At 38.9% G+C, this 13,561-nt stretch overlaps 1 protein-coding gene and 1 long non-coding RNA gene across 3 annotated transcripts; one reads left to right on the plus strand and one right to left on the minus strand.

Moving 5' to 3' along the window:
• Nucleotides 1-1,252: 1,252 nt before the first annotated feature.
• Nucleotides 1,253-13,225, minus strand: LOC137078347 (peptidase inhibitor 15). 2 transcript variants are annotated; one of them, XM_067445541.1, is made up of 7 exons: nt 12,738-13,225; nt 12,286-12,589; nt 7,967-8,115; nt 7,749-7,824; nt 7,563-7,672; nt 2,147-2,238; nt 1,253-2,038 (listed from the first exon to the last, which is right to left on the minus strand). In XM_067445541.1, exons 2-7 carry the CDS (start codon nt 12,439-12,441, stop codon nt 1,716-1,718), a joined length of 906 nt encoding a protein of 301 aa, XP_067301642.1. In that variant the 5' UTR covers nt 12,442-12,589; nt 12,738-13,225; the 3' UTR covers nt 1,253-1,715. The 2 variants fall into 2 exon arrangements, with proteins under 2 accessions (XP_067301642.1, XP_067301643.1); XM_067445542.1 differs by having other exon boundaries at nt 12,733-13,225.
• On the plus strand, nt 1,856-12,403 carry LOC137078348 (uncharacterized). The gene is made up of 3 exons (XR_010905290.1): nt 1,856-1,975; nt 11,960-12,161; nt 12,269-12,403. It is a non-coding gene; the product is annotated as an uncharacterized lncRNA (long non-coding RNA).
• Nucleotides 13,226-13,561: the final 336 nt, after the last annotated feature.

Below are 13,561 nucleotides of genomic sequence, written 5' to 3' on the forward strand. Positions count from 1 at the left end.
ATTTAGTATGACAATCAAGAATGTTGTAGGCTACAATGCGGTGTAAAATAACAAGCATTACGTTGGTTGAGGTGCGATTCGTAACCTCACCGCTAGATGCCGCTAAAAAACACACACTGCACCTTTAAATGTATTTGTCATTGAAACAGGAAGTCGAGCTACGATATCAACACTTTTCCTTTTTTTTCTCTAAAGGTCTTTATTACAGTACATCACTCACATCCCAACAGAACATGTGTTGTGTAGACAAAAACAACAACAAAACAAATCTAAACAAAAGATTTGCCTCCACCAGTTCACCCACGGCTACCTTCAGGAACCCGAGGATGATGAAGACAAAAACAACAACCGTGAACCTGTGTTTGTTTTTGGGGTAGGCCTATATTTGTGACTATGTATGATGTATTCAAGTCAAGATATAGCACTGATAAAAAGGCACACCATTTACTGATGCTCGTCATTCTACTGAGCATTGGACAAAACATGGTTTACAATCTAAAGTGCGAGGCTATCTGGGTGTTTGCAGTCATGATGTGGATTTTAACTTTTGTTTATAGTAGCCTAGACTATCATATCACACAACCCCACACTAATAGACACGGACTGAAACCAACAAAACTCCTTTTTATTTCACTGGTCTTTGAAAAGCTAAGTATTCGCTTTCAATCCATTCAAACACAAAGATGTCAACACTTTGCGTTATTGCGCCACCTAGTGAAGTCTGCTGTGTCTAACATGGAGCATCATCATCATCTGGGAATTATCATTGATGATCAATAACTGTTATTAGCGGTCTTGAGACTGCATAGAAGTTCTCACGGATAAAATAAGGACAGTGGTCCACATTTGACCATCTATTAAGGAAAATGACCATCATAGGATAAATCATAACATGAGGGGATCAGTTTTTTCCATTCCAGTTTTTACCAGCTTTTGAAATGTACACAATATACAGTAAATCATGTTTAGCTTACATATAAAAAGATACAAAGTAGGCTACATACAGTGCATGCTATATTTATGAACTTTGCTACGAATATACATCTTGTGCTTGTGCGTTCTCAAATCGTTCATTAAAACGGATGCTGCTAATACTGTCAGTCTGTTGACATTGAGATGAACGGATGATAGAAGCTTGCTTCTGCCATGGGATTAAATTAAGTTTATATCTCACAGTTATAAGGGGAAAAGGCAGAATTGCAAGCTATAAACACTCAGTAACAAGAAAAAAATCCAGAATTGTGAGATAAAATATCTCAATGCCTTATTTATTTATGTTTTCCATGGCAGAAACAAGATTCCATAAAACCGGCTTGCATGAGATTATCTTAAACCATTTGAAAAAAAGGTTTCATTTCACTGTAAAAGCTGCGATAAATCAAGAGGTTTGGCTTGTTACTCAAACAGCGTCGTTTACTCGTTATGTCTCTGTTTTCTGTCATGTTTTGCAGTGGATATGAAGGCTCCTATTTGAAGCCTTTGGTGATTATGAGTCTGGAGTTTCATTGGCAGATATTGATGCATCTTTTCAGAAAACAAGACTCAATGTCTAATGTCATTTTGCTTTTCAAGTAAAGGTATGTTGATGTAAGAATACTGAAATATTTGTACTGGAAAACAAGACAAATACTGAGGAAGACGATGTTTTTTTGCGGTACACACATATCTTATGTGTTTTATGTGTCTCATCAGGTTATGACGGATCTCATAGACCCTCACAAGACAAGCGCAGTAAGGCCGATGAAGATCAGCAAATGGGACGTAAAGCTTTCCATCCTGGATCCATGGCTCGTCTTTGCTCTCTCCATGCCTGTCTCTTCATTTGTATCTTGCACGAGTGTGGGCTCTCCTGGGACACCGGTGGGCTCTCCAGGGACATCGATGGGCTCTCCAGGGACATCGATGGGCTCTCCAGGGACATCGGTGGGCTCTCCGGGGACGTCGGTGGGCTTCGCGGTCGCGTGTGGACGCTCAGGTGAGACGGTCGGATCTTCAGCGTCGTCCGGCTCCTCAGAAGCATGGAAGAGATCCTCACTCACTGTGAGGAAAGAGAGTTTAACATGGTTGTACAACAAAAACAGGCACACTTTAGTTTTTCAAGACCATTACGCCGTTTTATTTCATGTTCATAAAATTTTCACATTACCACAGATATTCTTCTCACACACTGGTAGGTTTTCTGGACAGTCTGAGCACGGATCTCCAGCCTTGTATGGATTCTCTCCCTCAAAATTTCCTCTGAAATAAAAGAACAATGAAGAAGGTTTTTTTTAATAGATATTTAATTTTATTATATGAAAGTTATTTTAGATCAGCGGTTCTAGATGGCTTAAGTATTAGACAAAACAAGCTTTATTATATAAGCGTAAACAGTTAAAAAATCAAGCCTCAATACATTCCCTCAACAACTGTCAACTTTATTTAAGAAATAAATAAAAAAGTGAAAATTCTAGTTTCTGGAAAAGTATGTATAAAATCTTAATTTCTGTAATACATCTTTCTAGTTGTGTCAAGCTCTAAAATATTTTATTGAGTAGAAATTGCATGAGTTAAAAATATTGTATGCCGTAATCACTGAAGATTTTTGAATTATACAGTATATCCCTCTGGACCTATTACGTCAAAAATTACAGAACATTTTTATGTTTTGATATTTCAAATTAGTTTTTACTTCATTGGAATGGGGTGACTTTTGTCGCATTAGCTATATAAACACAAAAAAATCATGGACATTTTTCTGATATTTTAAAAGGGTTGGGAAAAAAAGGCACACTTGGCTCCTTCACGGTCAATAATGACAGACATATATAGGAAATTAATGGAAAATACGGAAAAATATACGAAAACTCTGAGAATCTTTGGTGGTACAAACTACAAATCAGATACTGTGCAGAAAAAAGGGATGGCACAAAATAGACATATCCACCCACCCCCATATTGTTGTTGTTGTTTGTTAAGCTTTTATTTGTCCCGCAATGGGGAAATTGCATTTAGCAACAGCAGGGATACAGGGGTAGGTAAAATAACAGTATCACAAACACTAAACACATCAAATATCCTAAAATTAACTAAATTATGCCCATCGGTATTCCACGTTACAAGTTATTGCTCAGTGAAATATACATTACTTATATAAAAATATAAAACATTGCACAGTAAAAAAGAGTTTTATATTAGCAATGATCATTGTAGTCTGAAAAGACCTGCGTAATCTTTCCTTCACACACCGAGGACAGAGCAGTCTGTCACTGTATGACTATATGACTATAACACAGACACACACACACACACACACACACACACACACACACACACACATACACACACACACACACGTCTGGTTCACTATCTTTATGGGGACTCTCCATAGGCGTAATGGTTTTTATACTGTACAAACTGTACATTCTATCGCCCTACACTGCCCCTGCCCCTAAACCTACCCATCACAGGAAACATTCTGCATTTTCACATTTAAAAACATCATCATTTACATTGTGGGGACCGCTGGCTGGTCATCTCAAGTTTATATTATATTGTGGGGACATTTGGTCCCCAAAATGTAATATAAACTAGTACACATGCATGCACAAATGAACTGGCTGTAACAATATGGTAAAATTAAGCAAAAATACTCAAATAAGAGATTTAAATCAGATCAGACAAAGATTGATTAAACTGTGATAAAGCATACAAGCCACTTTATACAGAACTACACAGGAATCTAGGTTACACCACTGCATTACATACTTTTTCTGTTTACTCCCACCAGATGGCATTAATACACCTTCAAAAATTGGATTTTAAATGCCAGGTCTCTATTTTAAGGTGGAATACTGCCTTAATTTAAAAATATTTTAGAATAAATAAATAAAATAAAACAAAATTCAGTGGGGAAAAATAACTAATAAAAATTATATAAACATTGCATCGTACCAAAAAATCCCCTCAAAATTCTAAATAATAATCAAAAACAACTACTGAATAAAAAAAAAATATTACATTGTTTTCCTTAGAAAAAGCAATCAAGTGTGACCCACCCCTAAGTGGAACCAGAGGGATATATATGTATATATATATAGCCCCCTGGTCCCACACACACACACACACACACACACACACACACATACACAGTCTTGTTCAAAATAATAGCAGTACAATGTGACTAACCAGAATAATCAAGGTTTTTAGTATATTTTTTTTATTGCTACGTGGGAAACAAGTTACCAGTAGGTTCAGTAGATTCTCAGAAAACAAATGAGACCCAGCATTCATGATATGCACGCTCTTAAGGCTGTGCAATTGGGCAATTAGTTGAAAGGGGTGTGTTCAAAAAAATAGCAGTGTCTACCTTTGACTGTACAAACTCAAAACTATTTTGTACAAACATTTTTTTTTCTTTCTGGGATTTAGCAATCCTGTGAATCACTAAACTAATATTTAGTTGTATGACCACAGTTTTTTAAAACTGCTTGACATCTGTGTGGCATGGAGTCAACCAACTTGTGGCACCTCTCAGCTGTTATTCCACTCCATGATTCTTTAACAACATTCCACAATTCATTCACATTTCTTGGTTTTGCTTCAGAAACAGCATTTTTGATATCACCCCACAAGTTCTCAATTGGATTAAGGTCTGGAGATTGGGCTGGCCACTCCATAACATTAATTTTGTTGGTTTGGAACCAAGACTTTGCCTGTTTACTAGTGTGTTTTGGGTCATTGTCTTGTCGAAACAACCGTTTCAAGGGCATGTCCTCTTCAGCATAGGGCAACATGACCTCTTCAAGTATTTTAACATATGCAAACTGACAACCCGTTCTCACTCCCAAGGCGTCAAAATCCGAAGCATAGTCAAGTGCCTTCCGCGTCACAATTAAGACGCTAAAGGTGCCCCTGGGCGTCATTTTGCGACGCGCTGGGTGCTCCATTCATTACAATGATAAACCTTTGGCGTCATAAACAGACGCATTTAATTATTTGCGTTTATAAAAGCAGACATGATTTTATTAATATTTAAAGGCTACTTTCATATTTTGGAGCAACTAACTCCACTCCTACCCTAAACCTACCCATATCTAAACAATATAAAACACATAACAGGCAAATAAATGTACAGTCACAGGTATTTATTGCAAAAACTGACCAAAGCAGTATAAAAGTATTAACTCATGTTGCATTCCAAGTCTTCTGAAGTCATACGATATCTTCATGTGAAGAACAGAGTCGATCTTGATGTTTTAATCGCTGAAATGATGATCCCGCTGCCCCGTGAACGAACTCATTCATATCTCATTCAAATAATTCAAAAGACTCCTGAGCATGACGCAATTGGTCACAAGACATACGAGAGCCAATGCAATTTCACTATGAAATCTCACGTAACGGGCGCCAATATTTGAAATTTGATTGTGTTTGTTGATGATCTTCTGCGGATGGAGATGCTGATCGCTTTTGGGGATTTTCTTCATACAAATCAATCGTTTGGCCTCGGAAAACTTGGATTATTTAACTTTTTTGAATAACTCGTGGATGCAGTCGTATGTTATATATCCTGTGTTTTGTATCATGTTCAGACAAATGGGTAGGTTTAGGGATGGGATGGGGTTGGGTTACATGTTAAGCATGTCTAAATAGGGTAAATAAAATAAATGTAAATAAAATTATGCTTGCTGATTAAATTGAAAAACACACTCCAACATGTCATAATGGCAAAATTATAAACTAATACAATTTCACCATGACGATAACATTACTAATACCCAGCGCGTCTGTGTATGACGCCAAAGGTTTCTCACTGAAATGAATGGAACACCCAGCGCGCCGAAACATGACGCCTTGGGGCACCTTTAGCGTCTTTATTGTGACGCGGAAGGCACTTGACCATGCTTCGGTTTTTGACGCCTTGGGAGTGAGAATGGGTTGAAACTGATCCATGATCCCTGGTATGCGATAAATAGGCCCAACACCATAGTAGGAGAAACATGCCCATATCATGATGCTTGCACCTCCATGCTTCACTGTCTTCACTGTGTACTGTGGCTTGAATTCAGAGTTTGGGGGTCGTCTCACAAACTGGCTGTGGCCCTTGGACCCAAAAAGAACAATTTTACTCTCATCAGTCCACAAAATGTTCCTCCATTTCTCTTTAGGCCAGTTGATGTGTTCTTTGGCAAATTGTAACCTCTTCTGCACATGCCTTTTTTTTAACAGAGGGACTTTGCGGGGGATTCTTGAAAATAGATTAGCTTCACACAGACGTCTTCTAACTGTCACAGTACTTACAGGTAACTCCAGACTGTCTTTGATCATCCTGGAGGTGATCATTGGCTGAGCCTTTGCCATTCTGGTTATTCTTCTATCCATTTTGATGGTTGTCTTCCGTTTTCTTCCACGTCTCTCTGGTTTTGCTCTCCATTTTAAAGCATTGGAGATCATTTTAGCTGAACAGCCTATCATTTTTTGCACCTCTTTATAGGTTTTCCCCTCTCTAATCAACTTTTTAATCAAAGTACGCTGTTCTTCTGAACAATGTCTTGAACGACCCATTTTCCTCAGCTTTCAAATGCATGTTCAACAAGTGTTGGCTTCATCCTTAAATAGGGGCCACCTGATTCACACCTGTTTCTTCACAAAATTGATGACCTCAGTGATTGAATGCCACACTGCTATTTTTTTTAACACAACCCTTTCAACTAATTCAACTAATTGCGCAATTGCACAGCCTTAAGAGCGTGCATATCATGAATGCTGGGTCTCATTTGTTTTCTGAGAATCTACTGAACCTACTGGTAACTTGTTTGCCACGTAGCAATAAAAAATATACTAAAAACCTTGATTATTCTGGTTAGTCACATTGTACTGCTATTATTTTGAACAAGACTGTATATATATATATATATATATATATATATATATATATATATATATATATATATATATATATATATATATATATATATACAACCTTTATTCAAATAGTATTCAAAGATTTTGTAAGCATATTGTGTAATTATGATTGTTTTATTTGTGTTGACACAGTCAAACCAAATTGTGCTATTTTCATGATTTGTCATGAATCACATTTTTTATGTGGTTCAGATACAATAATATTTTGAGTTTCTAATTATTAAACCAATTACCTTCATTGTATTAATTAAACTATTTTATTTCAGTAAACTTCAGTTTAAGGCAACCAGGTTACTTACTTATTTTAATTAAACCGACAGTGTATATCTAAAAAATACAGATAAAGAAATAAATGATACAGAGCATTAACTATATTCACTATTTTGTCACTTCTTATTTTTGTCAGTTTCTGTAAAAAATAACGTTTGAAAACGAGCAGCTTTGATATTACAGCAGGAATATCTATGTGTGCCTTTGAAAATTAAATTACATTTACTTTTAGCAGACGATTTTATCCGAAGCGAATTGCAAATGAGTGGAAAAAGATGACTGCTTTAGATTAAGTTGCAACTTATACTGCAAAATATAGAATGATTTAGAACACACGTTCTAGAACACGAGGTCATGTTCCGTTTGGATTACTGAGACGCACTTACTGAGGGTAGTAATTGCAGACGAGAATAGTGGCCTTCTCGAAATCTAGACCCTCTAGAGTGTCACAGATATGACTAGCACAGCCAATCCTGTTGCTGTTTGCCCACACCATCTGCAACGGCAACAGAGAAGCATCGTCACATCTGCATATTCATACTGGGAAAACCAATCAAACGCACAGTGCTCACCTGAGTGTAATGGCCACACATTTTGTCTTCAGGACAGTACTTATTTTCATAGTCATAATCCACATTTTCTTCAAACCTGCGGTGCAAAGACACGAGTTACATTACTGCTCACTGATAATATTTCTGCGTCTCACAGATCATTGGTAATTATTCTTTCATTGATCAATCAATCATTCATTCGTTCTCATTTATGTTTTGTTAAGATATTTTGTTCATACCAGTCCAGCACTGCTTTGGTTGCATTAAATGATCCAGTGCTGACGAAGAGATTTTCCCCCAGTGTGAGGCTCTCAAGGTCAGGGTTGTGATCCCAGATGCATTTAGCCGCGTACGCTTCCGCCACGAGACGCAGTGTCTCGTCCCACGCCTTAAACGACAGAAACAGACTTGATGTTATTCGACTTTGAGGTTTGTTCAATTTGTGAAGGCAGAACAATTTATACACTTAAACGGGAACCTATTATGCCCCTTTTTACAAGATGTAAAATAAGTCTCAGGTGTCCTCAGGATGGTAAACCCAGCCTGATCTGCTGGCGATTTGATTTTGCCCTGCAGCTCAGGCTGGAAACCTGTAAAAAAAAAATTCTATCCTGCTTCCGTTACTGCGGGGACCAATCACAGACCGGCTCATCCACCTGGCGTTTGGTTGCAACCCAGGCTCATTGGAAATACGTGACTCTACCTACATTTTTGCAACACCCCAAATATGTACCTCCAGGTACGTTTACCTGCACTTTTGGGGTGAAACGTCCACCGGAGGCGCTAAGTGGTAATATTTTTTCTCCATTCCAGATGCGCAACATGACATCATGACTTTGCGTAAACATACAACCGCCAACCTGATCTCACAGAATGAATATTTATATCCTAATTTTATATTTTGGAGCAACTAACTCCACTCCTACCCTAAACCTACCAACTCTCAACAATATAAAACACGTAACAGGCAAATAAATGTACAGTCACGTGTATTTATTGCAAAAACTGACCAAAAAAACAGTATAAAAGTATTAACTCATGTTGCAGTCCAAGTCTTCTGAAGTCAGACGATATCTTCATGTGAAGAACAGAGTTGATCTTGATGTTTTAGTCGTTGAAATGATGATCGCGCTCCTTTGCGAACAGAACAGACACACACGCACTCGTTCATTCCAAGGGGGTAATCTAGCGCTCGGAAAGCGTTCCACCCATAGGGGCTGCCATTGCTAACCAAGCCATCACCTGCTGTTAGCATCCCATTGACTCCCATTCATTTTTGAGTCACTTTGACAGTGAATAACTTTACATCTGAGACGTTTAAAGACTCCATTTGTCCATTGTTTATTTCTAAAGAAACACGACAATATATAAAAGGCTCCGTTACCTTGTATCTTACACTATCGCCCCGCAGAAGCTGTTTTTGTAAAAATAGGCTAACGATTGCGTCATAACCAACGTGACTCTGTCGCACAGTTGAGAAATTACCGTATAGACCTGAGGAGACGCTCAGAAGCAATCTTTTACTGTCTATGAGGCAGTCGGGGGGACGTGGAGACATAAAGTCTGATAAAGTCAAGGGAGAAGAATGAGGAGAAGCCCATAGTGAGCCAAAAGCAACGGGAGAAAATATTTAAACAACGTGATTGAGCTTTCACTTTCCACAACTACTAGAAGACCTACAGCTGTCAGACAGGAGGCTCACGTCACATCTACGTCGTCAAGCTCAGTCCGAGCCTGAGCAGTTCACTCAGCCATCAGGAAGTGAGCGCTCCTATACTGACATCACTTTACGCCGTAGAAGTCAATGGGATAGCTCTGTCCATTTCTTTTACTGTCTATGGTTCATTCATATTTCTGATTCAAATGATACATACGGAAAGTGACGCGATCGGTCACGAGACACACGAGAGCCAATGGCATTTTACAATCAAAGCTGACGTAATGACGCAATTGGTCACGAGACACACGACAGCCAATGCTGTCAAAGCTGACCTGACGTTTCTTCCGGCGGCAATATTTGAAATGTATTGTAAGTCTTTGGAGGATGGACTCGATGTCACTGATCGCTTTTGGGGATTTTCTTCACACAAATCAATCGTTTGGCCTCGGAACACTTGGGATATTTGTACTTTCTGAATAAATTATGTATGCAGTTGTATCTGCCTGTTATATCCTGTTTTTTATAATACACAAATGGGTAGGTTTAGGGAAGAGTTTGAGTTACGGTTCAAAATGTGTCTGAATATGTGTGTGTCCACAAGGTAAATGGATTTATAAACATACTAAATAGTTTTTTTGAAAATGTAAAAATGCAGAATGTTTCTCGTGATGGGTAGGTTTAGGGGCTGTGTGTGTGTGTATGTGTGTGTGTGTGTGATGGGTAGGTTTAGGGGTAGGGGCAGTGTAGGGGGATAGAATGTAACGGCGTTGATAAACACGCTAAAAAACGATTATGCGTCTTGATAGCACGCCAAAATGGCATAGGAATTGGCGTGTCATGAGATCACTCTGGGAATGGAGACTTTCCCAGACTGATCTCATGTCTTACCACTTAGCGCCTCCGGTGGACGTTTCACCCAAAAAGTGCAGGTAAACGTACCTGGAGGTAGATATTTGGGGTGTTGCAAAAATGTAGACAGAGTCACGTATTTCCAATGAGCCTGGGTTGGTTTTATTGGCGGGTTTAACACGATGACGGTAGAGAAGCGACATCAAGCAGCTTTTTTTTACATTCAACATGGCGGCCACTAAAGCGCAGCAACTGGTTGATGGCGCTTCTGTTTAAAAAAGATTTCAAAGGCAAGTTTTTTTTTTGAAAACGGAAAAGAAACTTGTCCTGGAACAATTCATACAAAAGAAAGATGTGTTTGCCTTACTACCGACCGCTCTGCACAGTACGCCACCCGGATCGTTGGTCTGATTGGTTGAAGGACTGTCCAATTGCGTACAGAGTCATTTGAACTATGCCCGTTGATCACGCCTCATGTGCAGTAAAAATACAGAGCAGACTCCCCAGTCCAGTGTCAATCTTAAATAGAGCTTGGTTTGGTGATATCCAGACAAATCATTTATTATACCACGTTGTAAATGCGAATGTGCGGAAACTAACGCGAATGCCCTTTACCAAAAAATCTAAAACAATGTTGTCGGACAATTTTGAAGTTGGAGGAGAAAATGAGATTTTTTTCAACAAAAACAACTTTTGAGCAATCCTCCTTCTCAACGCTTGTAAACATTGGGTTGGTACTATCGCCTACGTCACGTTTGACCTTTCCACCATGATCACGTAATGCGTCACGCTGGTTTCACTCGTCTGGGATCGTGCAGAGCCCCTGAAACCCTTCCTGAAATGATTTGGACCTTCAACCACTGGTTGCCATTGAAGTCCATTATGTGGAGAAAAATCCTGGAACCCTTAACCAAAGAAATAAAGACATGAATGTCTTGGATGAGACGGGGGTGAGTAGATTATGAGTAAATTATAAGTGAACTAATCCTTTAAGACATAATCGACCATGTTCACTAGGATAAGGAGACTCGTCGAGACATCATTTTGTGTGAATCTGTCCATTCAAGTGCAAGAAAAAAGAATGAAGGAGGGCACAATTTAGTATTTGCGCACTGAGCTTGGTTTCCTTTTCTTTTTTAAATCTCCTGCATGTTGTTGTTTGCACAATCCGCTCTATTGTTGTGTAAATGTAATCGAGCAAAACATGTTTCACAAGATGCCCAGAGTCTTTTCCAATGAATCTTCCCATAATCATGCTCTGAATTTCATCCACAATAAAAACACAAGAGCGTAAGACAGGATGACCACATGGGGCTTTATTAAAACACACACTCAGCACAGTTCCTGCGGTCTCGTGTAACATTCACATTCCACAGCATGTTACATACACACACACACACGTTGCGCAACGGTATTTCGTGCATCCACTTACTCACACACACCCACACACACACTCATTCCAGTCAAAATCAACCCGATAAACAATTGTCTCATGCATTCACATGACACACACGCTGAGCAATGAAGGGGGTTGTTACGTACTAACACTGACGCTGAGTGATTTTTAAAAAATACTTAATTTGGGATAAGTTTTCATTTGGCAAACTACAATCATGATTACTGTATTACTTAGACTCCCTTGTGTTTTGAAGTTAATTGTGCTAATGAATAAGCACCATGACACAATTACCATGGATATTAATGTGATAATTGTTGTTTACAGCGGTAATGAGACTATTAAAGATGTGACTGAAGTGATTGATGGCAGATGATGAGACGCTTTGACCTCATAAGAGCATCCAGAGACTCAATGGCAAAACATCAACAGCCGCAGAGAGATGAGAGATCAAACTCAGACTTCACACACGTGTGAGGGGGAAAGCTGCTTTGTATGTATCATGTGCACTCCCATTTAAAAGTTTGGGGTAAGTAAGATTTGTTTTAAAGCTAGTACTTTTTAATCATTAACTCACAGTCTGATTATCACCAAAAGAACCAAAGCGAAATATATTGTGTACATGTGTGACTCCAGTCAGGTGCGTCTCTTACCACTTTCTGCATGAATGCGGCGCTGGGCTGAACCTGAGAGCGGAGCTCGTTGTGCATGTCCACGATGGTTGATTTCTGCTGCTCAGTCAGCTGACCGTCGGCTAAACTCAGAATCACCCAGAGCCCGGCGCCCCAGAGGGCCACGTCCCAGTACATGCTGCCTGTCCCACTGCTCTCTCCCTGAGGAGTCTAGATCAGCCGTCAGTAATCAGATTAAACCTCTTCTCTTTTTCTGAGTTGTCCTCTGCTGTCTTACAAGCTGTCCTCAACGCCTTCAGAGCATGTTAAAGTATCTCTCTCAGGGCTGTTAGTGTGTGTAAGTGAGAGAAAAAGTTATTACATGACCCAAGAATGAAACTCCCACCCTTTTTATCCTGTACTCAAGCCGCCCCTTGGTCTTATTACACATCTCACACGCACATAAACACACTCCACCGGTTCACTCACATTACCGTGCATACGTGACTCTGTCCGGCTGTCCAACAAGTCAGATAGGAGTCAATAGGTCTCCGAAGCGTTGAGAAATCACTGGGTTTTAGTCCCAGGGCATGTCATAGCAGCTCTGCTTGAGGAATGCCTGAGATAACAGGGATATGATTTGATTTGACCTGCCTGAAACGCTTCTGTACTCGTATTACTCAAGTCATTTCTGCTGTACCAGGTTCTGCTCTCTGGTGAGGATTCACCCTTATATTCGTGCATGGGTACCTCCCATCGAAAGGTTACACAAGCCCAGATCTCCTTTACTGTAAGTGACGCCGGTGAAATTCTTTCCTTCTTTAAAGCTGAGCTGTTAACTGAGAGGATTATTTGATTTCAAGGATAAGGTCTGAAATTGTCAAAATTTACAATACAGTTGAGCTGTTCCTTTTGCCCTTCAACATGACTAACAACATTTCAACATTATAGAGGAAAAAGTACATTAAAAGTAGTCGATATCGAAAAAGTCCCTTGGTCAAAAAGAGGAGGAGATAAAGTACTACAGAGGGAGTCATTTCAGATATAATAATAATAATAATAATTTTAAAAAATAAAATAATAATAATATATTTTATTTATAACGCACTTTATATTTAACAAAATCTCAAAGTGCTACAGAATTAAAAACAATCAACAACAATAAATAAATAAGTAAATGAATAAAATAAATAAACTGAAAAATTAAGAAATAAGTCAATTAAAAGCTCTGCTAAAAAGGTCGGTTTTAAGACCACGCTTAAAAGCATTTACAGTCTGTGGGGTCCGCAGGTATATATATATATATATATATATATAT

This window comes from Pseudorasbora parva, chromosome 6, assembly GCF_024679245.1.
Source record: "Pseudorasbora parva isolate DD20220531a chromosome 6, ASM2467924v1, whole genome shotgun sequence".
Classification (NCBI taxonomy): Eukaryota; Metazoa; Chordata; class Actinopteri; order Cypriniformes; family Gobionidae; genus Pseudorasbora; species Pseudorasbora parva.

Excerpts from the sequence above, each read along its gene's own strand:
- LOC137078347 (XM_067445541.1), bottom strand. The coding sequence starts at position 12,441 with ATGTACTGGGACGTGGCCCTCTGGGGCGCCGGGCTCTGGGTGATTCTG. Across the intron at positions 8,116-12,285 it reads CCGCATTCATGCAGAAAGTG|GCGTGGGACGAGACACTGCG; the intron begins GTAAGAGACGCA and ends CTGTCGTTTAAG. Across the intron at positions 2,039-2,146 it reads GTGTGAGAAGAATATCTGTG|TGAGTGAGGATCTCTTCCAT; the intron begins GTAATGTGAAAA and ends CTTTCCTCACAG.